Consider the following 27241-nt stretch of genomic DNA (forward strand, 5'->3'; position numbering starts at 1 on the left):
AAGTTACCGCGGTTACGCCGTTATATTGGGGTGGGGTGGCGGCAGTGATTTATAGCAGTAGGCAGGGGCCTGGGGCCGGCGCCCAGGCAGCCCCCCAGCCCCCCAAATCACTGGGCAAGCGCTGCTGCAGCAGCCCCAGGGCAGCAGGGCAGCTCGGGGGGGGTTAGGGGCAGAGGCCCGGGCAGCCCCTCTGGAGCAGATCCTCTAAATGCTTAGGCCGCTGCTACGCCTGCTATATATATGCTACTGCGTTATCAGCGTATAGCGTATAGCAGGGTAGCGGTGTATGGTGAAGCTGTCTGCTGCTGCTGTAATTAAGGTGCCCCAACACCTCTGTTTTAAAAGCCTGTTTTTGTTTTCAGCTTCAACTTTTGTGTTTTTGTGAAAGTTTTTCATTTCAGTTACCCTTACTTCATTTATTTTTTTAAAATGCTTCCACTGTTTCAGAAAAAAAAAAGATTAGGAAACATAATTTTTTAAAAAAATTAAAAACATGACACCTTAAAAACAGAAGTTGAACAACACCATCCATACAGTCAAGCCAAAGGTTTGAGGTTTGCAGAGAGGTCACCATGTGTGTGTGATGTGCTTGTTGTTGTTGAAAAAATTCACCCAAATCTGGCCAAGTTACAAGCTTTTTGGGTGGGGAAAAAATCAGTTTGCTCATGTTCAATAGGGATTTGTTAGTTTGCCAGCTAAATCAGTTGAAGAGTCCACCTGCAATGAGAGTGCTCCATCCCTTCACACTTTTATGTGCTGACAAAACTGTCCAGGCACCATCCCTTCACATTTAAGGCCAAGATCATATTTTAGATCATATATTATTTCATTAAATTCCAGTTTCTTCATTGCCCTGAGCCCTTAACTTAACTTGTTAAAGTCCCATCCCAGAAAGGCATCCAGTCTTGATTTGAAGAAAGAAGAGATGGGGGTGAATCACCCATTCTGATATTTTTTTTACCCAGTGATTAATAATTACCTTCACTGTTGTTTTTTTAATTGTTCCTGTGCTCTAATTTGAATTTTTCTGGTTTCAGTTTAAAGTCATTCATTCTTTTGTCTTTTAAAGAACATTTTAGTAACTAGTATCTTCTCCCTGTGAAGATACTTAGATACTCTAATCAAGTCACTTCTTAATCCTTTTGATAAAGTAAACAGATTGAGCTCACTGCAAGGCACTTTCTCCAGTCCTTGTATCATCTTTGTGGCTTTTTCTGCATTCTCTCCAATTTTTCAACTTCCCTTTTAAAATATGGATACCAGAACTGGACCTAGTAATCCTGTATCAGTCTCACCAGTGCCAAATGCAGAAGTCAAATCACCTCCCTAATCCTCCTCCTCTTCTTTCTACATCCTAGGATTGCATTAGACACTTTTGCCAGCGTATCACACTGGGAGCTCATGTTGAGCTGCTTGCTCACACTAACCTCTAAATCCCTTTCAGAGTCGTTCCTTTCCAGGATTCAGTCCTCCATTCTATAGTTATGGGCTGCATTCTTTGTTCCTAGACTTATAACTTTTGCATTTGACTGTATTAAAATGCATTTTGTTTGCATAGGTGCAGTTTGCCAAGCAATCCACGTAGCTCTCTATACTGCTGTTCTCATCACTTTCCAATCTACTAATTTTTGTGCCACTTGCAAATTTTATCAGCAGTGATTTTATATTCTAGATTATTGATGAAAATGTTACATAGCATTGGGCATAACACTGATCCCTGTGAACCCTATTAGACAACTACTCTTTTAGATATGCCAGTTAGTCAGTTCTTAATCCATTTAAGGTGTGCTCTATGGATATTGTATGTTGTAATATTTTTAATCAAAGTTATGAGGTCCTAACTCTAACTTTACAAAAGTCTATTACATCTCTGCAGTTATCTTTATCCAAACTTGTAACTTCATCAAAGAATGAAATAGTTTTGTTTGAGATGTATTTTCCATAAAACCATGCTTACTGACTAATTATATTCCTATCCTTTAATTCTTTATCAGCTTTTTCCATTATTTTGCCTAAGACTGATGTCAATTTGACTGGCCTACATTATTATTTATTCTTTGTATTACTGTTGTGCAGAGGAGCTCTATTAATGGACCAGGACCCAACTGTTATACAAGCTGTGCAAACACAACACAAAAAATTGGTCCTTGCCCCAAGGAGCTTACAGTCTATATCCATCTGTTGCCTCTTGTCTTAGACAAACAGGAGTACAAGTAAATAATAAGACAATATTGTAAGTGTGACAGGCAGTGGCCTCAACACACCAGCAGCCTCACTGTTTGGTTGTTTGTTTTTTTTGTAGGCATCATGAAAAAGTTTTGAGGAGGGATTTGAAGGTAGGTGGTGAGATAGCTTTGCAGATGTTTACAGGGAACATCTCACAAACATGTGCAGGGCAGTATGGGTAAAAGTACAAAGGTGCTTTTTTGAAAATTTAAGTGGGTGATGGAGGCAAGCATTCTGGTCTGATTTGGAGGTGAGAGCAGACATCTCAATTAGCAAATGAGAGATGATGGTGATTGACTGAAGGGTTTTGAAAGTGAATACTTATTTTTGATTCAACAGAAGTGGGAGCCAGCAGGTGCAAAGAGAAGGGTGACATGGTCAAAGCAATGGGCTGAGAAAATGATCTTTGCAGTAGTATTTTGAACAGATATGAGTGTGGCAAGACTGCATTTGTCAATGCCAGAGAGAAGGATGATGCAGTAATTGAGACACAAGCTGATGAAAGCTTCGATGAGTTTTTAGCTATGTGGATGGATAAGAGGCTTTGAGATGTTATGAAGAAAATCTCATTACCTGGGTCATTCTGCTTGGCCTCTTTGAATATTGGTACAACATTAACAGTCTTCCAGCCTTCCAGAATTTCTTTGATATTCCAAGAATTAATGCCAGAAGGCAAGAGATCTCATCAAGCCTTTTAGGACTCCTGTATGCAATTTATCAAGACCTGCTGATTTAAAAATGTTTATCCCTAGATGTTGTTCAGTATTCTCCTTAGTTGCTAATGGACTGAAAAGTACTTGAATCATGAGGGTGATAAAGTTCATCCTACTTCTTTGTAAACAGAGAACAGAAATATTCATTGAACGCTTCTGCCTTTTCTGCATTATTATTAACTGTTAGCCCATTACTAGATGGAGATGCTTATGCCACTATTAGGAACAAAAGAAACTCTGACATTAAAAAATCCTTTTTGTTGTCCTTTGCCCTGCCTGCTGTCCCCTCCCCCCCCCCCCGGTGCCATTTGCTTCCCTTATGAAGTACAGAAAATAGATAGTGGTGAATGTTAATTAGAAGTTATGTTCTTCCCCTCCAGTCTCATTTCTTTTATATAGTGTATTTTCTTTTGTTTTTATTTCTGCCTTCACTTTGGCTAAAAGTCCATCCTGGTGCAGTAGCAAAGCTGTTTTTTTCTTGATTATGGATTTGTAGCTTTATAGCCGTCTGATAGACTGGGAGTTCTTTAAGAATTTATCAGTTTTCCTAAATTATTCCTCCTAATCAATTTTGCTCATAATTTTCCTCATCTTTGGGAAATTAGCCCTTCTTGAAGGGTAGGTGAGTGTGTATTACTTATTGGGACTATCCTCAGTTTGCTCATATTGAATGTAATCAGGCCATGATCACTGGTCCCTAGACACGCACCAATTTCCAGTCCCATGACTAATTAATTTGTCAGTATTCATCATAATGATGTCCAAAATAGTTACCTAGTGTTGGGCATAATGTCTTTTGTTTGGAAAACTATCATTTAGTTTTTTAGAAACTCTAATGTCTTTCCTACTGACTGCATTACACCTTCAGCATATATCTCCCAAGTTGAACTCCACCAAAGGAGTGACCGGGAAACCCAATATCTAGAGTTCAGCAGATTCAGTCTCTGCTCTTAAATAATCAGTAGACCATGTAAGTGGTTGGCCTTTCATGGCTCCCCATTCATATCCCTTGTGTGGTCTGTGTTTCCTTAATAAAATCCTGCAGAGTGCGCTCTGACCCCAGAATGAAGCAAAAAGAGCTGTGAGAAGTTGCAGCATTCTTTCCTGGATCTGCTGCAATAGAAAAAGGAGTGGAAATATCAAAAGATGAAGGCTCCCTGATTATCTGAAGACATTTACAGGGGCACAGGCCAGACCTCACATGCCAATTCCCAAATGACACAAAAGGATCGAGAAAGATAGCAGGGTCTCCCTGAAAATCTTGGAACAGTGTGAGGATATAGAAAAGTACTGGGATTCCTCTCAAGTCATGTTGCAAGTGGACAGGGGTGGTTACAAAACTATTTTTTAGTGTTGCATACAGTTGACATCCAGACAAACTGTTTTGTCTGTTGCATAACCAATTGATGAAACTTGCTTGGATCACACAGCTTTACAAAATTTGCGTGAGTATTTGTGTTACTAAGGTTAAATAAAACTCATGAAAACTAAAATAAGAATCTCACAGCTCAATCTGACCAACAGTGGTTGTTCAGTGTTGGTTAAAGCTGTGCATGAGATATACATGATTGTATTTTCTTAACAGTAAGAATTCTTACTGCCAGATATCCTTCCCTTACTTCTAGACAAGAGCATGAATAAATGGTCACACAGCAATCTTTCCTGTACAGTATGCCTGCTGCAGAGTGATAGTGCAAAGAAGCACATTTTCTTCTGGAGTGTGGCCAAAACTGCTGCTGGCAGCCTAAAGCCTGGATGAAATTCAGTTATTCCTAATCCAGATTTCCCCTTCTGTAGAACAAAACTCTCCTCATGTCACTAGCCATAGGTTAATTCTGAAACAATCCATGTTAAGGCTAATTGATTTTTGTGGATGGAGAGACTCCAGCCCCATTTAGTTCACTTTATTCTGTATCTGCAGTACTTTTTTTGTCCAACTGCTTATCTTATTATGTGGGTAAAATTAAATTTTACCATAGTGTACCAAAAAAAGGAGCTTCAGTATATCAATTAAGAAACAGACTATTTTATCTCTCATCTACATGAATGTTCCCATAAACCAGATTAGAGGTATTATCTCCTCTCTAGTTAATATGCATAATTACAAGAGGACATAATTCTGGTCTTTAGTGTTCCTTTAAGAGTAAATCTTCTCCTTCTTAAGTCTTCCGGGCCAGTTGCTGCATTATACTTCTTTCTTCTCCAAGCAGCCAGTACACCCTTTCTTACTGAAATGGATACAAACATCAACAGGCCCCCACCAGCACCACCTTTCCCATCAGTGGGGTGCATTTGCTTTACATCTCTGCAACACTCCCATCTGTCTTCCTCTGCCTGTTGCAGTTGTTCAAAGCTAGCATCAAACTAACAGTCTAAGGGTACGTCTACACTACGGGATTATTCCGAATTTACATAAACCAGTTTAGCAAAACAGATTGTATAAAATCGAGTGCGTGCGGCCACACTAAACACATTAAATTGATGGTGTGCGTCCACAGTCCGAGGCTAGCGTCGATTACTGGAGCATTGCACTGTGGGTAGCTATTCCGTAGCTATTCCATAGTTCCCGCAGCCTCCCCCGCCCCCTGGAATTTCCGGGTTGAGATCCCAGTGCCTGATGGGGCAAAAATAATTGTCCCGGGTGGTTCTATAATTGTCTGGGTACAGCCTCACTGCTCCCTCCCTGAAAGCAGCAGACAACCGTTTCGCGCCTTTTTTGCTTGGTGAACTGTGCAGACGCCATAGCACAGCAAGCATGGACCCTGCTCAGCTCAATACCGCAATCGTGGATGTTTTAAACACCTCGTGCACTCTCGTGCAGTATATGGTGAACCAGGACCTTCAAACCAAGGTGAGTAAGAGGCGGATACGGCAGCGCGGCGATGACAGTGATGAAGACGTGGACACAGAATTCTCTCAAACCGCGGGCCCCTGCGCTTTGGAGATCCTGATGGTAATGGGGCAGATTCTATCCATTGAACGCCGATTTTGGGCCCGGGAAACAAGCACTGACTGGTGGGACCGCATTGTGTTGCAGGTGTGGGACGATTCCCAGTGGCTGCGAAACTTTCGAATGCGTAAGGGCACTTTCATGGAACTTTGTGACTTGCTTGCCCCTGCCCTGAAATGCCATAATACCAAGATGAGAGCAGCCCTCACAGTAGAGAAGCGAGTGGCGATAGCCCTATGGAAGCTTGCAACGCCAGACAGCTACCGGTCAGTCGGGAATCAATTTGGAGTTGGAAAATCTACTGTGGGGGCTGCTGTGATGCAAGTAGCCAAAGCAATCACTAAGCTGCTGCTACGAAAGGTTGTGACTCTGGGAAACATGCAGGCCATAGTGGATGGCTTTGCTGCACTGGGATTCCCTAACTGGGGGGGGGGGCGATAGATGGAACCCATATCCCTATCTTGGCACCGGAGCGCCAGGGCACCCAGTACGTAAACCGGAAGGGGTACTTTTCAATGGTGCTGCAAGCACTGGTGGATCACAAGGGACGTTTCACAAACATCCACGTGGGATGGCCAGGGAGGGTTCATGACGCTCGCGTATTCAGAAGCACTACTCTGTTTAAACGGCTGCAGCAAGGGAATTACTTCCCAGACCAGAAAATAACAGTTGGGGATGTTGAAATGCCTGTCGTTATCCTGGGGGACCCAGCCTACCCCTTGATGCCATGGCTCATGAAGCCATACACAGGCAGCCTGGACAGTGGTCAGGATCTGTTCAATTACAGGCTGAGCAAGTGCAGAATGGTGGTGGAATGTGCATTTGGCCGTTTAAAGGCGCGCTGGCGGACATTACTGACTCGCTCAGACCTCAGCCAAACCAATGTCCCCTATGTTATTGCTGCTTGCTGTATTCTCCACAATCTCTGTGAGAGTAAGGGGGAGACCTTTATGGCGGGGTGGGAGGCTGAGGCAAATCACCTGGCCGCTGATTACGCGCAGCCAGACACCAGGGAGATTAGAAGAGCACACCAGGAAGCGTTGCGCATCAGAGAAGCTTTGAAAACGACCTTCATCAATGGCCAGGGTACAGTGTGACTGCTGTGTTTGTTGATGAACACCCAACCCCCTTGATTGACTCATTCCCTGTAAGCAACTCACCCTCCCCCTTCGAGTACAGCTTACTTATGCAAATAAAGTCACTCTCGTTTAAAAATCATGAATTCTTTATTAATTCATTATAAAAAGAGGGAAAGAAGTAAGGGTGTGGTTTGGGAGGAGGATAGGAAGGATGGAGAAGGCCATTAAAAAAATTTCACAGTACCGACAGCCTTCTGGTTGGGCTGTCCACGGGGGTGGAGTGGGCGGGTGCAGGCCTCCCCACGCGTTCTTACACGTCTGGGTGAGGAGGATATGGAACATGGTGAGGGTTGAGGGTGGTTATACAGGGGCTGCAGCGGCACTCTGTGATCCTGCTGCCGATCCTGAAGCTCCACCAGACGCCGGAGCATGTCAGTTTGATCACGCAGCAGCCCCAGAGTTGCATCCCGCCACCGCTGATCTTCCTGCCGCCACCTCTGATTTTCCTGCCGGTCTTCCTGCCGCCACCTCTCATCTCGGGTGTCTCTCCTGTCCTCACGTTCACTGGCATCTTTCCTGTAATTTGATACCACGTCCTTCCACTCATTCAGATGAGCTCTTTCATTGCTTGTAACTTCCATAATATCCGAGAACATTTCATCTCTCGTCTTCTTTTTCCTCCGCCTTATCTGTGCTAGCCTTTGGGATGGAGGAGGGATGCTTGAAAAATTTGCGGCTGCATGAGGGAGAGAAATATTTAAAAAGATACATTTTACAGAACAATGGTTATACTCTTTCACAGTGAACAGCACTATTCACCTTACATAGCACATGTGATTTCCCTACAAGGTCGCATTTTTCATCTTAATAGTGAGTGCCTGCAGCTCTGGAGTTACAGATCTCACAAACACAGGTCCAGGAATCAGAATTAAGCTTGCATGCGGCCATGGTAAGCCACTGTCTTTCGGCTTCTCCAGTGATTTACCCCTCCCCCCAATGCATGGCTAATACCACGCTAGCTCCCTGCTAATCAACACCCTTCCCACCCCCCCACCCACTGCGTGGATGGTAGCTTGGGGAAGATCGCCGGTGACCAAACACAAAAAAGATCATCGGCATTTCACTCCTCCCCTCCCCCCGCTTGGCTACGTGCAGGAAAGGTTTTTTTTTTAAGCTGCTGCAGTCCACGAACCCAGTAGGAAAATGGCCATCCCCCTTACTTAAATTCCTGATTTTTAACCAGGTTATCCTGAACGATATCACTTTGCTGAGGATCACACAGCGAGATAAAGAACGGATGCTTCTTGAATGCCAGCAATCACCGGGACCATACGCTGCTATGCTTTGCCATGCAATGATACCTGATTACTTGCTACATGCATGGCGTGGTAAAGTGTCCTACCATGGTGGGCGGAACAAGGCTGCCTTGCCCAGAAACCTTCTGCAAAGGCTTCTGGAGTACCTACAGGAGCGCTTCATCGAGATGTCCCTGGAGGATTTCCTCTCAATCCCTGGACATGTTAACAAACTTTTCTAAGTAACTATACTGTCTGCGAATGCATCCCAAGTCCTCAGGGCAAATCAATCATTAAAAAATGCTTAAAAAACAATGTTTGCTATTTGCAAAGGTACACTCACCAGAGGTCCCTTCCATGGCGTCATTGTCTGGGATAGTTGCTTGGGAGGGCTGGGAGGAGGGTAATTCCGTCAGGGTGAGAAAAAGATCCTGGCTGCTGGGGCTCACGGAGTGCTGTGTGGTCTCTGCTAGGTCGTCCTCCTCTTCTTCATCTTCATCTTCCCCGTCTGCATAATCCTCAGCCATGGCAGAGATTACAACCCCCACCTCGGAATCCACGGTCAGGGGTGGGGTAGTTGTGGCGCAGCCCCCTAAAATTGCATGCAGCTCAGCATAGAAGCGGCATGTTTTTCGACCTGCCCCAAACCTTCCGTTTGCTTCTTTGGTTTTCTGGTAGGCTTGTCTGAGCTCCTTAACTTTCACTCTGCACTGCACTGAGTCCCTGCTGTGGCCTTTATCCGTCATAGCCTTAGAAATTCTTTCAAATACTTTTTCATTTCGTCTTTTGGAATGCAGTTCTGTTAGCACTGAATCCTCTCCCCATATAGCGATCAGATCCAGTACCTCCCGTGCAGTCCATGCTAGGGCTCTTTTTCGATTCTCAGGAGACTGCATTGTTACCTGTGCAGATGAGCTGTGCGTGGTCACCTGTGCTGATGAACTCTCCACGCTGGGGAAGCAGGAAATGAATTTCAAAAGTTTGCGGGGCTTTTCCTGTCTACCTGGCCAGTGCATCCGAGTTCAGAATGCTGTCCAGAGCGGTCAGTGGTGCACTGTGGGATACCGCCTGGAGGCCAATACCGTCGATTTGCGGCCACACTAACCCTATTCCGATATGTTAATCCCGATATTAGCGCTACTCCTCTCGTCGGGGAGGAGTACAGAAACCGATTTAAAGAGCCATTAAAATCGATATAAGGTGCCTCCTAGTGTGGACGGGTGTGGCGTTAAATCGGTTTTACGCTCCTAAAACCGGTTTAAATGCCTAGTGTAGACCAGGCCTAAAAGTGAAACTGCTCTGCTGAGGAAACTACTACTTGAACCTCCTGTCAGCCCACACAGGAGCAGAGCTTAATGTCACATCGGGGCAGGCGTGAACTGCTGTAACAATGAAAGGGGGAGAGGGGAAGTGATACCTTGAAATGTGTGGTTGATATATACGCAAGCACAAATCTTTCTTCGTACCACTGTGATGCTTTAAAAAATAGCTTAACATTCTTCCTCTTTCTCTACATTTTGACCGCCACCCAGCCTATCAACGATACTGGGTTAATAATTAATAATGGAAAGTGCCCTCCTCTTTTAAAAAAGAACAGGAGTACGTGTGGCACCTTAGAGACTAACAAATTTATTTCAGCATGAGCTTTCGTGAACTACAGCTCACTTCTTCACGGCTGCTACTCTGAAACTCCTCTTTTCAGAAGAGCACGCCCCACGCCTGCTCTTTTTGCCCTTTAAAAGCCTCGATGAAACGCCATGTCACACAAAGAGGCTGAGCAAGCATTCTGCTCACTCTGCTCTACCCTACCCTGGGAAAATTACCCAGAGCTGCCTGGCTCTGAACACGTTTCAGCAGCACAGAGAGTCCCAAGCAGCCCCGTCCAGCGTTATGTCAGAAGGGCTGGTTACAACTTGCACGCCGCGGTTGTTGGGATGGTGCCAGTTTATCCTCGTCCACATTTGCAATTACCTTCCCGCAACCCCCCTTCAGCACGGGTCCAGCTGCGCCATTCCCCTGGGTTGATCGGGCCTTGGCCCCGAATATGGAGGTGCTGCTGCGGAGCTGGTGGGTCAATCGCGAGTGGGGCCTATGGCGATTTAGGGCAGCGCTGCTCCCAGCGGAGCCCCGTGGCACCGAGCTAGTACCATGCTCCTTCCCTGGGGGCCAGCGCCGTCCTGCCTCGGCATACGGGCTCCTGCTGCTCTGGGACTGCGGCCCGAGGCAGAGCGTCCGTCCTCAGGGGGACTCTGACCGCGACACAGAGAAGCGCAGCGCTCCCCGCTCCCGTCTCGTGTCGGGCAGAGGCCCAAGGCTCGGCGCGTTCCATTTCTCCCACCACAGGGGGGGACGGAACGGTCCATAAGTGATCCTTGCCTCTGCAAGGCAGGCCCATGTACCTGCATTATCGGGGTTCGCACCCTGCTCAGCCAGAGAGACGCGGATGCTGAAGTGGACACCTTGTTGGCGGGGTGGGGTGGGTAGAAGTTGGTACGTTCCTGGGGGCGGAGGGAGGGAGCAGCGCTCGCGCTGCTACTGTCAGTTGCGAGCAGCAGCCGTCTCGCAAACTGCAGGTTTTCGGGACTCGCGACCGCAGCGTGAGACAGAGCCCAACGGTCTCCCCTGCCAGGCCCTGCCCGTGCGGGCCCCCCGGGCAGAGCTGCACCTGCACGGCCTCGGGGGCGGCAGCAGCGATAGCTGCCGAGACCGGGCGCAGGCAGCGGGTTCGCCCTCTCCGAGCCAGTGACGATGCCCGCGGTGCAGAAAACCGTGTCCGAGATCCGCTCCAGAGCGGAGGGTGAGTGCCTGTGCCACCGCAGCCCCTCCCCGGGCGCCGGGCCGGGGACGCCTCCGTTTAGCTGCCTCATGGTCTCCCCTGCATCGGGAGCTGAGCAGCGGCGGCCACTGGAGCTGTGCTGCACCTGCGGGGGGGGGGGCGGAGCGGCAGAGGGATGAGGCGGAGAACCGCTCCCCCACCTGGAGCCCGACTGCGGTTTGTGCCCTGCGCTGGCAATTGAATGGGCTCCGTTCTGCCCACGCCTATCACCGTAGTGTCTGAATACCCCCCTCCACCTGCAAACCTGCCGCCCGTGCTCGTTTTTTGTCTCTTTGTCATCTGCCTCGCTCTCCTCCCTGTCCCTCTGCTGCCCACTCGCCTCCTCTTCCCCTGTGCGCCCCCTTTTCACTGCTCTCTCCTCCTGCGTCTGTCTCTCTTACCCCCACACCTCGTGTCTCCCTGGGCCAGCTGTCAAAGCCTGCCTCTCCCTCCCCCCAAATCCAGTCTCCCCTGAATACCATTTCTTCACTAAAATGGGAGTTTTTATGATACCTGTTCTGGGTAGTTAGCAAAAAAGTATTTTCATTGTTATTTAGAGCTAGTATTTGTGTAAGTATACAACAGCAGTCATTTCATGTTGCCATCATTGTTTTTGTAGTAGGCTTGGTGCCTGGCTGAATTCTGTAACTTCAGTGCAATATTTTCTTTCTTTGAATTATGAACTTTTCCATAAAGACTTTTCTTGTTCACCTCACTGGCTTTTGCACAGAGTATGTTGTCTATCCATGTCAATGCCGAGCAACAGGAGATGAATGGGAATGCTGTTATCCTGTTGAAGAGTTATGGCTGAATACCTTGACTTTTTCATTCTTTAAAGCAGGGGTCGTCAGCCTTTGAGAAGTGGTCTGTCAAGTCTTCAATAATTTAAGGTTTCGCGTGCCAGTAAAAGGTTTTGCTTGCCAGACTGGCAGCATGCTGAGCAGGGCCGGCGGCCGGGACCCTGGCTGGCAGCAGCATGCCACTAAAAATCAGCCCGCATGCCGCAGGTTGCTGACCTCTGCTTTAAAGGATGGTGCATGCATTGTGTTAGTTCACACATGGGACAAAGAATGCAGTAATTCTTAGTGCATAAAATTATGAGAGGCATTTATGGCACAACTTGCCTGAACATTGAGGACTGTGTAGATATTGGGCATTTTGGTCAGTTAGGATTCATTAGTCACTATGTTTAAAAATATAATGAACTGCTTTATAAAAGCAATATATCATAAGAAAGATGTGCATTTTTATTAGGATAAATGTAAAAACTATGTTAATGCAATATTTGAGGCTTTACACACAAATCAAAATTATGATTACTATAGTAACTAATTTTGGAGGCAGATTATTATTTAGTATTATATATGGCAGTAGAGTTCATGTATTTCTTTCTGGCTAGTGAGACTGAATCGTGGTTACTGCAAAAGTTATAACTTTGTGCAGTAGTAACATTTCATTATTGTAGACTTGCATTTAATTTCTTTGGATATGTTGCAGGATTTCACATTTGAATCAAACTTTTGCACACTATGGGTTGGATTATCCCTAACCCTTAGTTGGCCATGCAGGAGAGTAAGAAAGGTTATTAAGGCCCTGCCCTTATTTCCCTGCATGTTTGAGTAAGGCCTGCTCAGATTGCTACTGCTGCAGTAGAGGGTTGGGTTGGGGAAGGGTTAGATAGTGGACACGAGGTCTACTGTCCTAATCTCTCTCTCCCTGCCCTAGCAAGTAGATGGGTAGAAGCCTTGGCTATACCTCCTGCTTCCTAGTTTCTTTACCTGGCCAGGCACATAAAGAGAGTAGGGAATAAGATGAGCACTGAAAAAGTGTGAAGTAATTTACTCCAATCCAGAGCAAAGGGAAAAACAGATGAAGAATTGTGATATACTGAGGCACAATTCCTTCCTGGTTTACTCCTGTGGTAGCGCAGGGTATGAGATGGGTTTAGTGGTGCAATGTAGCCCTCTTTAACTTTCTAGTACTTATGTTAATTATTTCTATATTTTTATCAAATATGTTAATTTTCATTTATGGCTAAGTACAAGTAGAAAAATACAGAAAAAACATACATTCTCTAATATCTTTTCACACTATACTTCCTGTTTAAAAAAAAATGAAAAGAGAAATTGACTAGGTGTAGTATCCTTTCATTTTCTTGGTTCAATGACAAAGTGAAACTAATTGTAGAGCCATTTGTACTGGCCTTTAAATATTGTTCAAGCTAAATTATTTTCAAATATGGTTTGCCTGGCCAGTGTGGATAGGCTTGAATCAAATTAGAACCACGTACCAAGCTTAGCTTTCCAAATAGTTTTTACAAGCAAGCATTTTACATCATGATAGCATCCATCTACATTTGTAAAGAAAACTTTCCAGCAATTCTAGAGTGAGATTCTTACCCTCACTCTGGTTCCAGTAGGCCTGTGTAAAGGGGCTCTAAAAGCCCCAGCTCCAGCCATAGAAGGATTCCCCAAGGTGAGGCACTGTGGAAGACAGCTGTAAGACTGTCTTCTGAGAGTCCTTATGTAAAAAGGCAAAATTGGAGGGATGAATGCTGCTTGGATAATTCTTTCATTTTAAGTTTCTAAAATGAGTATTTAAAACTGATCCTAATATAAAAATATTGCAGATACTATATCACTATGTTATTTGAATATCTCCTCAGTTAAGCAATGTCCAATGTCTTCAGCTATAGTCTATGGAAACTGATTTGCCATTTGGGTTCAGTAGCAACATGGCAAGTATAAAATAATGGAATGTCGTTTTTCTGCCACCTTATAGACTAACAGATGTATTAGAGCATAAGCTTTTGTGGGTGAATACCCACTTCGTCAGACACCCACTTCGTCAGACGCATGTTAGTCTATAAGATGCCACAGGACTCTTAGTCTGGATCTGTAAAAAGTGACAAACACAGCTACCCCTCTGATATTTATCTGCCAGTTCTTCATTCAGTCCTTGGAAGAAAAGTATTCTTGCATGTGTGGTTTTCCCTTTGTTTTGTTTTTGTTATTCCCTGCTCCCTCCTTAAAGGCAAGTGTTGAAATTAGTAATAATATTTGAAATTATTAATATTGATATGGGAAAACACTAATTTAATCATACATTTATTTATTAAATCCAAAGGCCAGAGGGTATCTTATGCAGTTGCTCTAAACATGTCTAACAGCTTAACAATAAGCAGTCACTACATCCAGTACAGTAACTAACAATATTTATAAGCATGTGATCAGTATCCTTACAAATAGGCTAAACCCAGAGATGCTTAGACCCATATTGGTCTGCTCCAACGTGGTCAGGCAAGTATTAGCAATAAACCCCTTTAAGAGTTTACTGTTTATACCCTTTAACAAACAAGTGATGTCATTGACAATTACTAAATTCAGCTAAAAACCAATTTGAGACAATTCACCCTTATTTCCAGTCTTAATCCAGATAAGATTCACAGACTCCTTTTTTCCCCCAAGGCCTTTCCTTTCTTAACTTCTTCCCCACCTCCTTGCTTATCAGCAGAACACTGGGAAGGTTTGGGCTTGTTTCTTTTTAGACAGCTTTTCTTTGTGGCGTTACTGCACTTTTTTTACTTTATTAGTTACTTTTGGAACTATACATCCTTCCCATATTACAAGTAACACTACTTACTATTCTCACTGCCTTCGTTTACTTGCTGATTGGGGCCTTTTCCCTTCTGGCTATGAACTATAAGGTGAAAATTTTATTTTCTTAACCAAACTTAGGCTAACTTTATTTTTTTAATTTTATACTAATCCTATAGCAATAATAAAAGCATGCACCTTTTTCTAAGGGTGAAGTATCTCCACTTTTACCCTGGAATCTTTTCCAGTGTTCTTTGAATTCCAAAGCAGGGCACTTAGAATTGGGCCAAATTTATTTGAGAACTTGTAAGGCTAGATATTGGAGTAGAGTTACTCCTTCTGTCTCCTCCTAGTTTTCCTTTTTTCTTCTTTCCATCCTCTTACATTTTGTCTACCTTAATTCTTAATCTCAGAACAGATAAACTAAATCCTGAATCCACTCAGTCATTTCTTCAAGTGATTCTGAAATGGAATGTGATGTTCCATTTCAGTCTATCAACAATTTCCAGATTTGCTGTTCTGTTTACAAATAAAAAAATGTTTTGTTTTTCTTATTTAACTTCCACCTCTTCAAACTACCCTGAAGGTCACATAGGGTTCTTTCTGTTTGATGCTTCAGAAACAGACTGCACTTTGGTTAACAGTTCTGTTGATGTGATATCCAGCTCACTCTCCCTTAACTTGATGTCTCTGTAGTAGTAACTTGAATAATAAGTAGTAAAAATGTGTTTATCAGAAAAAGAAGTAATTATTATTCTGAATATACATGGAAAATAATTTTAAATTAACAGGTGCCATTTTTGCATGATCAATTTTCAGAGTAGAACTACACTTTGGAATTTGCTACCATATTTTTTTTCAGAGCACATGACTACACTTCTTCGTGGCAAATGCTTTTTCTTTCAGCTGAGTCATGTAAGGCTGGGCATGGGGGAAAACACATCATTCATCTCTGGTTAAATTTGCTATGGCTGTATATTTAGCTGATCTAGAGAATTACAGTGATGCTTCCTGCAGAAATTAGTCTCTCCCCTCAGACTAGCAGGCACTACTATTGCAGCACCACAGCTCCCACTGTGAGTGTGAAAATTATAATGTTCTCCCTTCTCACAGACAACAGGAGGTTAGCATCACTACTAAACTGAGCTTCAGAATATTTTGTTACTTAGGGGCATGTCTACACATACAGTTCTGCAGCTGTACAGATGCAGCTGCACCGCTGAAGCATGTCTGGTGAAGACGCTCTGTGCCAATGGGAGAGAGCTCTCCCACTGGCATAATAAAACCACCTCCGCGAACAGCAGAAGCTATGTTGGTGGGAGAAGCTCTCTCACCGACACAGCGCTGTGTACACAAGCACTCATGTTGGTGTAATTTATGTCACTCAGAGGGGTGGTTTATGCACGCTCTTGAATGACACAGATTATGCCGACATAGGCTGTAATGTAGACATAGCATTAGCTAAATGCAAAGAAGAGAGAGAGCTTTTCATTCATCCATACTCTCCAACGGTGCTGAATTCTTTTCTGATAGCTTTTTGGTGTTCAGATGAAATAGGAAGTAGGTTGCCTTAATATTACATAGACATCTGTTTCACTATTATAACTCAAACTTTAATAAGGAGTTTTGCAATATTTCTTTTTGTAGGGGAGGATATGAGGTTATGGGTCGCCTACTTCTTTGTTGTTTGGTTGCTTTTTAATCTGTACTGTTCATCAACCAATTCTCCCTGGAACAATTGACTCTTCACTTTCAATCATATATTTGTTTAATGTTTCCTCACAGATTAGTTGGGTGTAAATTGTTTCAGTTTTACATTTGTTTCACTTCTGTAACTTAATTCTTGCAGTTAGTAAAGAACAAAATTGTCAGACACATAATGAACATAATTTGTTGGGGAAGAGTCAGTGTGGTTTTTGTAAAGGGAAATAATGCCTCACCAATCTACTACAATTCTTTGAGGAGGTCAGCAAGCATGTGGACAAAGGGGATCCAGTGGATATAGCGTACTTAGATTTTCAGGTTCCTCACCAAAGGCTCTTAAGCAAAGTAAGTTGTCAGGGGATAAGAGGGAAGGTCCTCTCATGAACTGGTAATTGGTTAAAAGATAGGAAACAAAGGGTAGGAATAAATGGTCAGTTTTCAGAATGTAGGGAAGTAAGTAGTGGTGTCCCACCGGGGTCTGTAATAGGACTAGTCCTATTCAAAAAAGGATCTCTCAAAACCGAGTGACTGGACAACAAAATGGCTGATGAAATTCTGTGTTGATAAATTCAAAGTAATGGACATTGGAAAACATAATCCCAACTATACATATAAAATGATGGGGTCTAAATTAGCTGTTACCACTCAAGAAAGAGATCTTGGAGTCATTGTGGATAGTTCTTTGAAAACATCCACTCAGTGTGCAGTGGCAGTCAAAAAAGTGAACAGCACCTTGGGAATCATTAAGAAAGGGATAGATACTAGGACAGAAAATATCATTGCCTCTCTATAAATCCATGGTATGCCCAAATCTTCAATACTGCATGCAGATGTGGTCGCCCCATCTCAAAAAAGAGATGTGGAATTGGAAAAGGTTCAGAAAAGGGACACAAAAATGATTAGGGATATGGAACGGCTGCCATATGAGAAGAGATTAATAAGACTGGGACTTTTCAGCTTGGAAAAGAGACGACTAAGGGAGGATATGATAGAGGTCTATAAAATCATGACTGATGTGGAAAAAGTAAATAAGTAAATGTTATTTACTTCTCATAACACAAGAACTAATGGTCACCAAATGAAATTAATAGGCAGCAGGTTTAAAACAAACAAAAGGAAGTGTTTTTTCAAACAGTGCACAGTCAACCTGTGGAACTCCTTGCCAGAGGATGTTGTGAAGGCCAACAAGGTTCAATAAAGAACTAGGTAAATTCATGGAGGATAGGTCCATCAGTGGCTATTAGCCAGGATGGGCAGGGATGGTTTTCCTAGCCTCTGTTTGCCTGAAGCTGGGAATGGGCGACAGGGGATGGATCACTTGGTGATTACCAGTTCTGTCCATTCCCTCTGGGGCACCTGGCACTGGCCATTGTCGGAAGACAGAATACTGGGCTAGATGAACCTTTGGTCTGACCCAGTATGGCCTTTCTTATGTTGATGATATTTGAGACTGTGACAGGCTTTTGATTATTTTACAATGAATTATAAATTTATTTGGAAATTGATTAGTAGACTGGCTTCCTATGACATTAAGTAGATTTTTATGATCCTGTCATGAAAAAGGCACTTAGAAAGTGGCTTACTTTTTAGCAAAATAGTTGAGAATGACATATGCATATCCTAGTTCATCCCAGTTTAAGATCCGTCCATAATACACAATTGTGGCAATGTGAGACAAATTTCATGCCATGTTGGACTGTGTGACAAACTCTTAAGTAAGTTTAATAATATGAACTGTGCTTTCACAGCTTTTTGAACTATTGACTTATGAAAACCTGGTCTTTCTTGAGTTGGCCAAGCATTGATGTATCGTGCACTTAGAGACTCTGATCTTGCAAGGCACTTTGCAAGGTCCACCTACACATAGCTCATTGAAGGACCTGGCCTTAGAATGTTCAGAACATCAGATTTGTAGTCCTGGAACAAACCAATAGTCAATATTTAGGTATCTTGTCCTCTGCATTGAATACTGACAGATTCTTCAAAGAAAGGTATAACTTCCCATGGTGCATCCATTTATGCAGTACTGAACCAGACCCTTGCTGACTAGTTTATGCTGTATCATAATACCTTGTTGTGTTAGCTTATGGGCTGTATCATAAGCATTGTTAACGTTTATAATTTTTACCATAAATATTGAAATTTGTAGATGCTGTCATGGAACCATACCTCCAAACTTAAGGCTGCAATTAGGTTCCATTACAAGTCCTATTTTAGACCCTTTATAATTATGGCTATGAAAACTAGTTTTGCCTGAAAACTGCTAGATTTCCTGTGAAGGCAAAAGAAAACTTGTGTGTGAAGTTTGAAGAAAATTGGTCCATTGTGTGTGGGTGTGTATCTATCTATCTATCTAGATATCGATATCTAACAGCTGAGTGATGCTCTAAGGCAGACCACAAGCCAAGTCCAGACTGCCAGATGCTTTTGAATGGACCCTGAAATCTTTTTTTTACTTATTATTTCATTATTGTTATTATTTGTTTATTATTTTCTCTGGAGTCTGGACCTTGACTATACCTTTGACCAAGAAATTTGCACCTTGACAAAAAATAGACTACCCCTGTTGTAAGGAGAGAGAGTGACAAGAAGTTCTTTGTGGTGAATTCCTGGGAATAAACTTTTGTGAGAAGAAACCTGGGTAAGGCTATAAGGGGGATTGGCCTTTCATTACTTATGTAATATTTTTAAATCTGCAGAATAAAAAAGAAATCTCAGGAAGGTGGTAGATAAGTTTCATAAAAATCCTAGTGTATACACAATGTGAAGACCTCCCATTCAGTGATCTAGTTGTCCTGTAGCCCAGGGCTTCTCAACCTTTTTCTTTCTGAGGCACGCCCCTAAATGCTATCAAAACTCCATGTCTCACCTGTGTCTATAAAAGCCTTGGCCAGCATTAGAGGGTAGCAAGCAGGTCAGTTGCTTGGGGACCCCTACCACAGGGTGCCCCACGAAGCTAAATTGCTTATGCCTTCACTTCAACCCCGAGTGGCGGGACTTGGGGCCCCAGGCTTCAGTCCTGCACGGCGGGGCTTCGGCTTCCTGCCCTGGGCCCCAGTGAGTCTAATGCCAGCCTTGCTTGGATGACCCCCTGAAACCTGCTTGCAGCCCCCCAGGGGGCCTTGGGCCTTGGTTGAGAACTGCTGCTCTAGCTGCATCCAGGCCTATAGCTGACCATCTACATGACAGAGAACATAGATCACAGAAGTTTAGGGTTAGAAGAGACCTCAGGAGGTCATCTAGTCGAACCTCTTTCCTCCCCCCCCCCCCGCTCAAAGCAGGAGCAACCCCATCTAAATCATCTCAGCCAGGGCTTTGCCAAGCCGGGCCTTAAAAACCTCTAAGGATGGAAATTCTACCACCTCCCTAGGTACCCATTCCAGTGCTTCACCACCCTCCTAGTGAAATAGTTTTTCCAGCCTAGACCTCCCCCTCTGCAACTTGAGACTATTGCTCCTTGTTCTGTCATCTGCCACCACTGAGAAGAGCCTAGATCCATCCTCTTTGGAATCCTCCTTCAGGTAGTTGAAGGCTGCTATCAAATCCCCCCCTTACTCTTCTCTTCTGCAGACTAAATAATCCCAGTTCCCTTAGCCTCTCTTCATGTTCCCCACTGTAGCAGGGTGCTGGTGCAAAAGCATCTAATTATCCCCTGCCCAGTCAGCTCCAATCAGGGGAAACAGATTGGGACTGATGGACAAAGCCTGATGCTGGCCTGAAGATTGGCAACACCAGCTGGCCTGACAAGCCAAGGGCTATAAAGGCTGAGAGGGAGCCAGAAGGCTGAGGGCCAGCCAAGGAGACATCAGTCAGAGAGGGAACTGGAGACTTCCTAGCTGAAGGCTGACTCTGACTGTAAAAGAGGTTGAATAATCCTGTAAATCTTATAAATAGATGGACACTGGTGGTGGGATAACTGTAAGTAAATAAAGACATGAGTGTTGCACAATCCTGAAGCCTCTCTGAGCCTCATTGGGGCAGCAAGCAGGCCCCAGAAAGAGGGGCAGGTTGTGGACCCTACTATACCCACCCCCTAATAATTTTTGTTGCCCTCCGCTGGACTATCTCCAGTTTGTCCACATCCTTTCTGTAGTGGGGGGCCCAAAACTGAACAATACTCCAGGTGTGACCTCACCAGTGCTGAATAGAGGGGAATAATCACTTCCCTCGATTTGCTGGCAATGCTCCTACTAATGCAGCGCAATATACCGTTAGCCTTCTTGGCAACAAGAGCACACTGTTGATTCATATCCAGCTTCTTGTCCACTGTAACCCCTAGGTCCTTTTCTGCAGAACTGGGGTGTCAGTTGGTCCCCAGCGTGTAGCAGCAAATGGGATTCTTCCATCCTAAGTGCAGGACTCTGCACTTGTCCTTGTTGAACCTCATCAGATTTCTTTTGGCCCAATCCTCCAATTTGTCTAGGTCACTCTGGACCCTATCCCTACACTCCAGTGTATCTACTCTTCCCCCCAGCTTAGTGTCATCCACGAACTTGCTGAGGGTGCAATTCATCCCATCATCCTGATCATTAATGAAGGTATTGAACAAAACCGGCTCCAGGACCGACCCCTGGGGCACTCCGCTTGACACCGGCTGCCAACTAGACATCGAGCCATTGATTACTACCTGACAATCTAGCCAGCTTTCTATCCACCTTACAGTCCATTCATCCAATCCATACTTCTTTAACTTGCTGGCAAGAATACTGTGGGAGACTGTATCAAAAGCTTTGCTAACGTCATGGTATATCATTTCCACTGCTTTCCCCTTATCCACAAAGACAGTTATCTCATCATAGAAGGTAATCAGGTTGGTCAGGCATGACTTGCCCTTGTTGAATCCATGTTGACTGTTCCTGATCATCATCTCCTCCTCCTCCAAATGCTTCAAAATGGATTCCTTGAGGTCCTGCTCCATTATTTTTCCGGGGACCGAGGTGAGGCTGACTGGTCTTTAGTTACCCTGATTCTCTCTTTTCCCTTTTTAAAAGATGGGCACTATATTTGCCTTTTTCCCAAGGTGGATTTGATTTAAATCACGATTTAAATCACTAGTCAGGAAGACTATTTAATCATGGATTTCTACATAAAAGTGCATTCTTTTTGGTTGTTATAACCTTAATACATATTCTTCGCCACTCAGTGATAGATGTAGGTTTCATTTTTACAAGGCACACACTATACCATTTTAAGTGATTTATTTTGAAAACTTTTCAGATTAGTTTTACAGGTGTATCAGAAAATGAATGATTGTTTGGTTATTTCGTTTACCAAACGTAATTGAAGCAGATACTTACTTCATCTCCCAATGACTTTATATTTCCAATTTTAACAGGCGAATCATTAATATTTGGAGGATTTTCTTGCTATGCTGTATTAAGAGGAGACCATCACCAGACAGACATTTAACTAAAACTACAATGTTATGTATTCTGGATTTTTTTCTTCAACAGCAAACATATAATATCATAACAAAACAAGCATGTGAATTTTTGAATGTAGTTAAACATTGAAGTTTTTTAAAATCAGGTTTGTTTTTGTTAAAATTGTTTTTAACTAAAATAGTTAAATAGTCAATTTAATTTTTTGTTTAAATATGTCAGCCAGGTCAACATGAGAAATTTAAAATATTGGCTTCTCCAGCTAACTCCGTCGTCTTCACCTTCAGTTTCCTGTTTGTTCATAATCTGGAAAAGAAAAACAAGCTTTCCTGCTTTTTCAGGAAAAAAACCAATTTCTTAATTTGGAATGAATTAGTCCAAAGGAAGAAACTTCTACACCGGCAGAAGAAGCTACTGCTGTTAAAAGTGAGATTATCACTTCAGCAGTCTCTGAATCCAAGGAGTTAAGTGACTTCCACCAGTTCACTGGTGTGACTTTTTTTTTAAGAAAACATCAGCAAACATATATTTCTTGAATGGCTCACCCTTAGCTCTGAAGTTTATTATAGTTGGCATTATGGAGGGATGATTGCTGGATCGCCATGTCATAGCCAGCTCCTCTTCTTCAGCAGTTACGGTTTGACCCTGGTACCGAGTATTGAGAATATTTGCAAGAAAATGAGCTGGAGATAGTGCTTGTCCCATTTGTTTTTTTAATGCTTGTAATTTAACTCTGTCATTGCATATTTCTCTTTTTAATATCTCACTCAGATCCTTCCAAATTTCAACAGCATCAGCAATAAAACATCTATTTCCCTGCATTTTGTTCAAGGCTACAGAAATAGGCTTCAGGATACTCAGCATGTGTTCAACATTTCTCTTAAGCCCAATGTTGAGAACTCTGGCTGTGACAGTGCCATCTATTTTTTCACGATTTTGTTCACAAATTGTCATCAGATTAGGCCAGTTCTTGATATATTGCTCAAAACAGTCCTCTGCTGCGTTCCATCGCACGTCTTCTGGGAGAGTTAGCTTGGTTTCTCCCACTTTTTTCAGAGCAGCTGCTGCAAAGTGGTTGTTACAGAAGTATTTTGCAATTTCAACAACATTAGGCTTTATTTCTGGAACACTGAAGTCTTTGGCTAGAAGGAGCATCAAATGAGTACTGCAACCATATGTTATTAGCTTGGGACTCTCTTCTAAACAATTTATTCTCTTCTTGGATACATTTGCAGCGTTGTCTGTAACCAAACTGCGTACTAGACATTTGAAAAAATTTTTCACAGTTTGTTATAGATTTTACTGCTACTTCTTGTAAGTATTCTGCTGTGTGTGCGTTTCCTGATGTATCCATTGTTTCTGAAAGGAAGACATTCCCTTCTTCTGTTGTCACACAAGAACATAAAAAAGGATCCGCTCTGGGGTTTCAGCCGCTGGCTCCTGCCAGCTGTGGTCTCAGCCAGTTGCCAGCCTGGGGTTCTTTCACCCAGGCCAGCCGCTGAGTGGGACTGGGGGCGGGACCCCGGCTGGCAGGAGCCTGTGGCGGAAACCCCAGAGCGGTGGCGGGCTGAGCAGCTCAGCCCGCGCCGCATGCCATCAAAAATCGGCTCACATGCCACCTTTGGCATGTGTACCGTAGGTTGCTGCATTATATCTTAATTAAAACTATCTTTAGATAGGTTTTTCCTCAAAAATACGATTTAAATTAAAAAAAATCATTGATTTTTATCCACTCTGCTTTTTCCAATTGTCAGGGACCTCCCCTGATCACCACAAGTTTTCAAAGATAATGGCCAACGGTTCTGCAATCATATCAGCCAACTCCCTCAGCAACCTTGAATGCATTGCATCTGGCCCCATGGACTTATGAATGTCCAGCTTTCCTAAATAGTCCTTAACCTGTTCTTTCACCACTGAGGGCTGCTCACCTCTGCCCCATAATGTGCTGCCCAGTGCAGCAGTCTGAGAGCTTACCTTGTCTGTGAAAACTGAGGCAAAAGAAGCATTGATTACTTCAGCTTTTTTCACATCATCTTGTCACTAGGTTGCCTCCCCCCATTCAGTAAGGGACCCACACTTTCCCCAAACTACCTTCTTGTTGCTAACCTACCTGTAGAAACCCTTCTTGTTATCCTTCACATCCCTTGCTAGCTGCAACTCCAATTGTGCTTTGGCCTTCCTGATTACACCACTGCATGCTTTTTATACTCCTCCGTAGTCATATGCCCACGTTTCCACTTCTTGTAAGCTTACTTTTTGTGTTTAAGTTCACTGAAGATTTCTCTGTTAAGCCAAGCTGGTCGCCTGCCATATTTGCTATTATTTCTGCACATTAGGATGTTTTTTTCCTGTGCCCTCACTAAGGCTTTTTTAAAATACAGCCAGTTGTCCTGGACTCCTTTCCCCCACATATTAGCCTCCCAAAGAATCCTGCTCATCACTTCTCTTAGGAAGTCAAAGTCTGCTTTTCTGAAGTCCAGGGTCCATATTCTGCTGCTCTCCTTTCTTCCTTTTGTCTGGATCCTGAACTCTACCATCTCATGGTCATCTTCATTTAAATCAGTTTGTAATAGTTGGATTTGTTGCAGGATGGTACTCAATTTTTTTTTGTATGAAGAAAATTTATAAAACTGTCTGAGTTACAGGTAATTTAAAATTACCTTAGTTATGCAGTTACTGAGTAGCAGCTCTGTATTGAAGGTTTCATTATAAACTATTTCACTAGGAGGGTGGTGAAGTACTGGAATGGATTACCTAGGGAGGTGGTGGAATCTCCATCCTTAGTGGTTTTTAAGGCCCAGCTTGACAAAGCCCTGGCTGGGATGATTTAGTTGGTGTTGGTCCTCCTTTGAGCAAGGGATTGGACTAGGTGATCTCTTGAGGTCTCTTCCAACCCTAATATTCTATGATTCTCTCTCCGTATAACTTTGCTTTGAAATTATTTTTAACTAAAAGAAATTTCAGAGTACATTAGAATTTTTTTTTAATTTACTAAAGGCAATTTAGTCCAACTTAAATTATGGTTGCCTAAATATAAACTGAAATGTTAATCAGTGTCACACTTTTTATTTGGGAGAAGTCCTGCAAGCTAAAGAAAATCACATTGATTATGATATTTCAAACTTTGCATGTGGATAAACACCATTTAAAATCTAGGACATAGGCAAATAGTCACCTTTAATATATTTATTTAAAAAATGTGTTTGCTTGCTATGGCATTGTGTGTTTTACAAAGTCTGCATGGTCCCATGACTTCATTGTAAAGCTTAGGCAGACCTCAAAGAGAACGAATGGTGGGGCAATAAAGAAAACCCTGTTTAACGGCTAAAATGTTCACGGCATTGCAAGACATTTGGAGCTGTCTGAGGATAGGAACTGGTTACATTGCAGAACTCAAACTCTGCAGGACATTGTGAAATAGTTAGGCTCTTTGTAATATATTTTACCCTAAATTCTGATAGGTACTTTCAGACTTAACTCAAATTTAACATAGATTTTTTTCTCGGATTTTTTTTATAAGGTATGAATTTTTAATGAGTGAACACTAAACAAGAAACCCAAAGAGAGCTAAGGGGTACTCTTTTTGTCTTTATAAAATTATTTTCATTAATAAGTAAAAGCGTATTTTCATTTAGTTATCTAATATGCAGACACTCAGCTGACAAAATATATAAAAATTATTTTATATTTTAAAGGCTACGGGAAGACAGATGATGTTTCAGAGAAAACTTCACTCGCTGATCAAGAGGAAGTGAGAACTGTATTCATCAATCAGCCCCAGTTGACCAAATTCTGCAATAATCATGTCAGGTATTAAGTTTTTATAATGCGTATAATTAATAAATATTAAAAATATCTATTTAGTGCCATAACTTTGCATGTTACTTTACAGAGACTAAGTAAAGAGAGTGTTTCTGGTCCAGTTAACAAGTTTAAACAGAAAATGGATGTAACATATACAGGAAAAGGTAGAGAAGACAAAGACTAAAACAAATATGCCTGATTGTGAGTGAATTTTGGGTTATGCCTGCAGAGGTGTGATTGCAAAAGTGTTGATGTACTTGAACTAGCTTTGAAATAGCTAGCTCAAATAACAATAGCACTGAAGACGAGTCACCATGGGCTGTGCAAACCCTCCCCAGACCTTGTGTTTGTACTTCAGCGGCTAGCCTGTGCTACCGTGACTTCACCGCTATTGTTACTTGAGCAAGCTAGATTAAAGCTAGCTCAGGTATGTCTATGCATGCTGCAGTCACACTGCTGATTGCAGTTTAGCCATGCCCTTAGTTTCTGAAGTTTTTAAATGCCTAATGATATGAAAAGTGGATTTTCAGGAGACATTGGAAAGAGTGAATATACTTGAAGGGGGATTTATTTCAGCCTGTATGGAATAGCATGGAAAAGGCATGAAGGATAGAATGGGTGGATACAAAGAGAGTAACGCGATAAAACTGGGTACAGCACGTTATTTGGAAACTACTTAGAGAACTACTTTGGCTATAGAATCAAAAGTCTTTTCTCAAACTTTCACTTTGAATGTACAATGCAGTGAAAATGTTTGAAAGAGCAGAGAAGCATTCTGCATACTATTGTTAATTGTAGTATACTTAAAAAGAATACTGTGGGTACATGGTAGTCCAAAACTTTTGGTTTGTTCTCAGACTACAGACTAGAAATCTGCATTGTAACAAAATAACTATTGGATATTTGCATGCAAGTGACCACACTGATCTCTAGATTCAGTAGTGTCACAAGGAATAGCATTTTAAAATGGAGTAGAATTTACTCACACCAAAATATGTAACAAGTGACATGTTTTGTTGTCCCATGCCTTATCACCATTGTATAGATGTGTGGGGTAATGAAAGTAATGCTAGGTATGTGTTTACAATAACAGAGTTGAATAAGGTAAGCTACAGGCCCAGTGTGATGCTGTTCTTTATTCAACTCATAACAAGGGAATTTGGGAAATACAGTTCTCAGGACTGAGAGGAATTAGAGGCTGTTTCAGCAAGGAATGTTTGGAAGAAGGAATATAGACAGGCCCATGCATTAGGAGACTAAGAGATCTGGAGGAAGCAGGAGCTGTTTGTTTATCTTTAGACAAAAGTGGTTGTTGAAGTTGGATGACCAAGAGGAAGGAATTCCATGGGAGGGGTGAAAGTTGGATTATTGTAGGATCTTGGTTTCTTTTGTATGTTTGTTAGGAGCCCTAAAAGGAGGGGAAATACTGGGAAAAGATGAAGGAATGGTGATTGTGTAATCTTTGGGCTAGAGTTCATTTCATTGCCCTTCTCCAGTGCATTAAAAAACCCTAACTCCCATATAAAAGTAGCTGGAGATCCAGAGTTCATTCTCTTAAGGATTTTCAGCAAGGATTGCCCAGTGTCAATTTCCCCACATTCAAGTCCCAAAAGGAACTAACAAAATTAATTTAATTAAATAGCTTTATGAAATCTTATGATAAACAAATAATAATCTA

At 42.7% G+C, this 27241-nt stretch overlaps 1 protein-coding gene across 6 annotated transcripts in view; it reads left to right on the forward strand.

The window, feature by feature from the left end:
* The first annotated feature begins 10806 nt into the window (after positions 1-10806).
* The window catches only part of ATP8A1 (ATPase phospholipid transporting 8A1), a 233578-nt gene continuing 217143 nt past the window's right edge, over positions 10807-27241 (forward strand). For 3 of the 6 annotated variants that reach the window (XM_039539925.1, XM_039539927.1, XM_039539926.1), the window contains exons 1-2: positions 10809-11060; positions 25455-25569. In XM_039539925.1, the coding sequence (XP_039395859.1) occupies positions 11012-11060; positions 25455-25569 (164 nt within the window). In that variant the 5' untranslated portion in view covers positions 10809-11011. Of the gene's footprint in view, positions 11061-25454; positions 25570-25697; positions 25728-27241 lie in introns of those variants that run through there. The other 3 variants (XR_005599008.1, XM_039539928.1, XM_039539929.1) reach the window with 3 other exon arrangements.

This window comes from Mauremys reevesii, linkage group 5, assembly GCF_016161935.1.
Source record: "Mauremys reevesii isolate NIE-2019 linkage group 5, ASM1616193v1, whole genome shotgun sequence".
NCBI lineage: Eukaryota > Metazoa > Chordata > Testudines > Geoemydidae > Mauremys > Mauremys reevesii.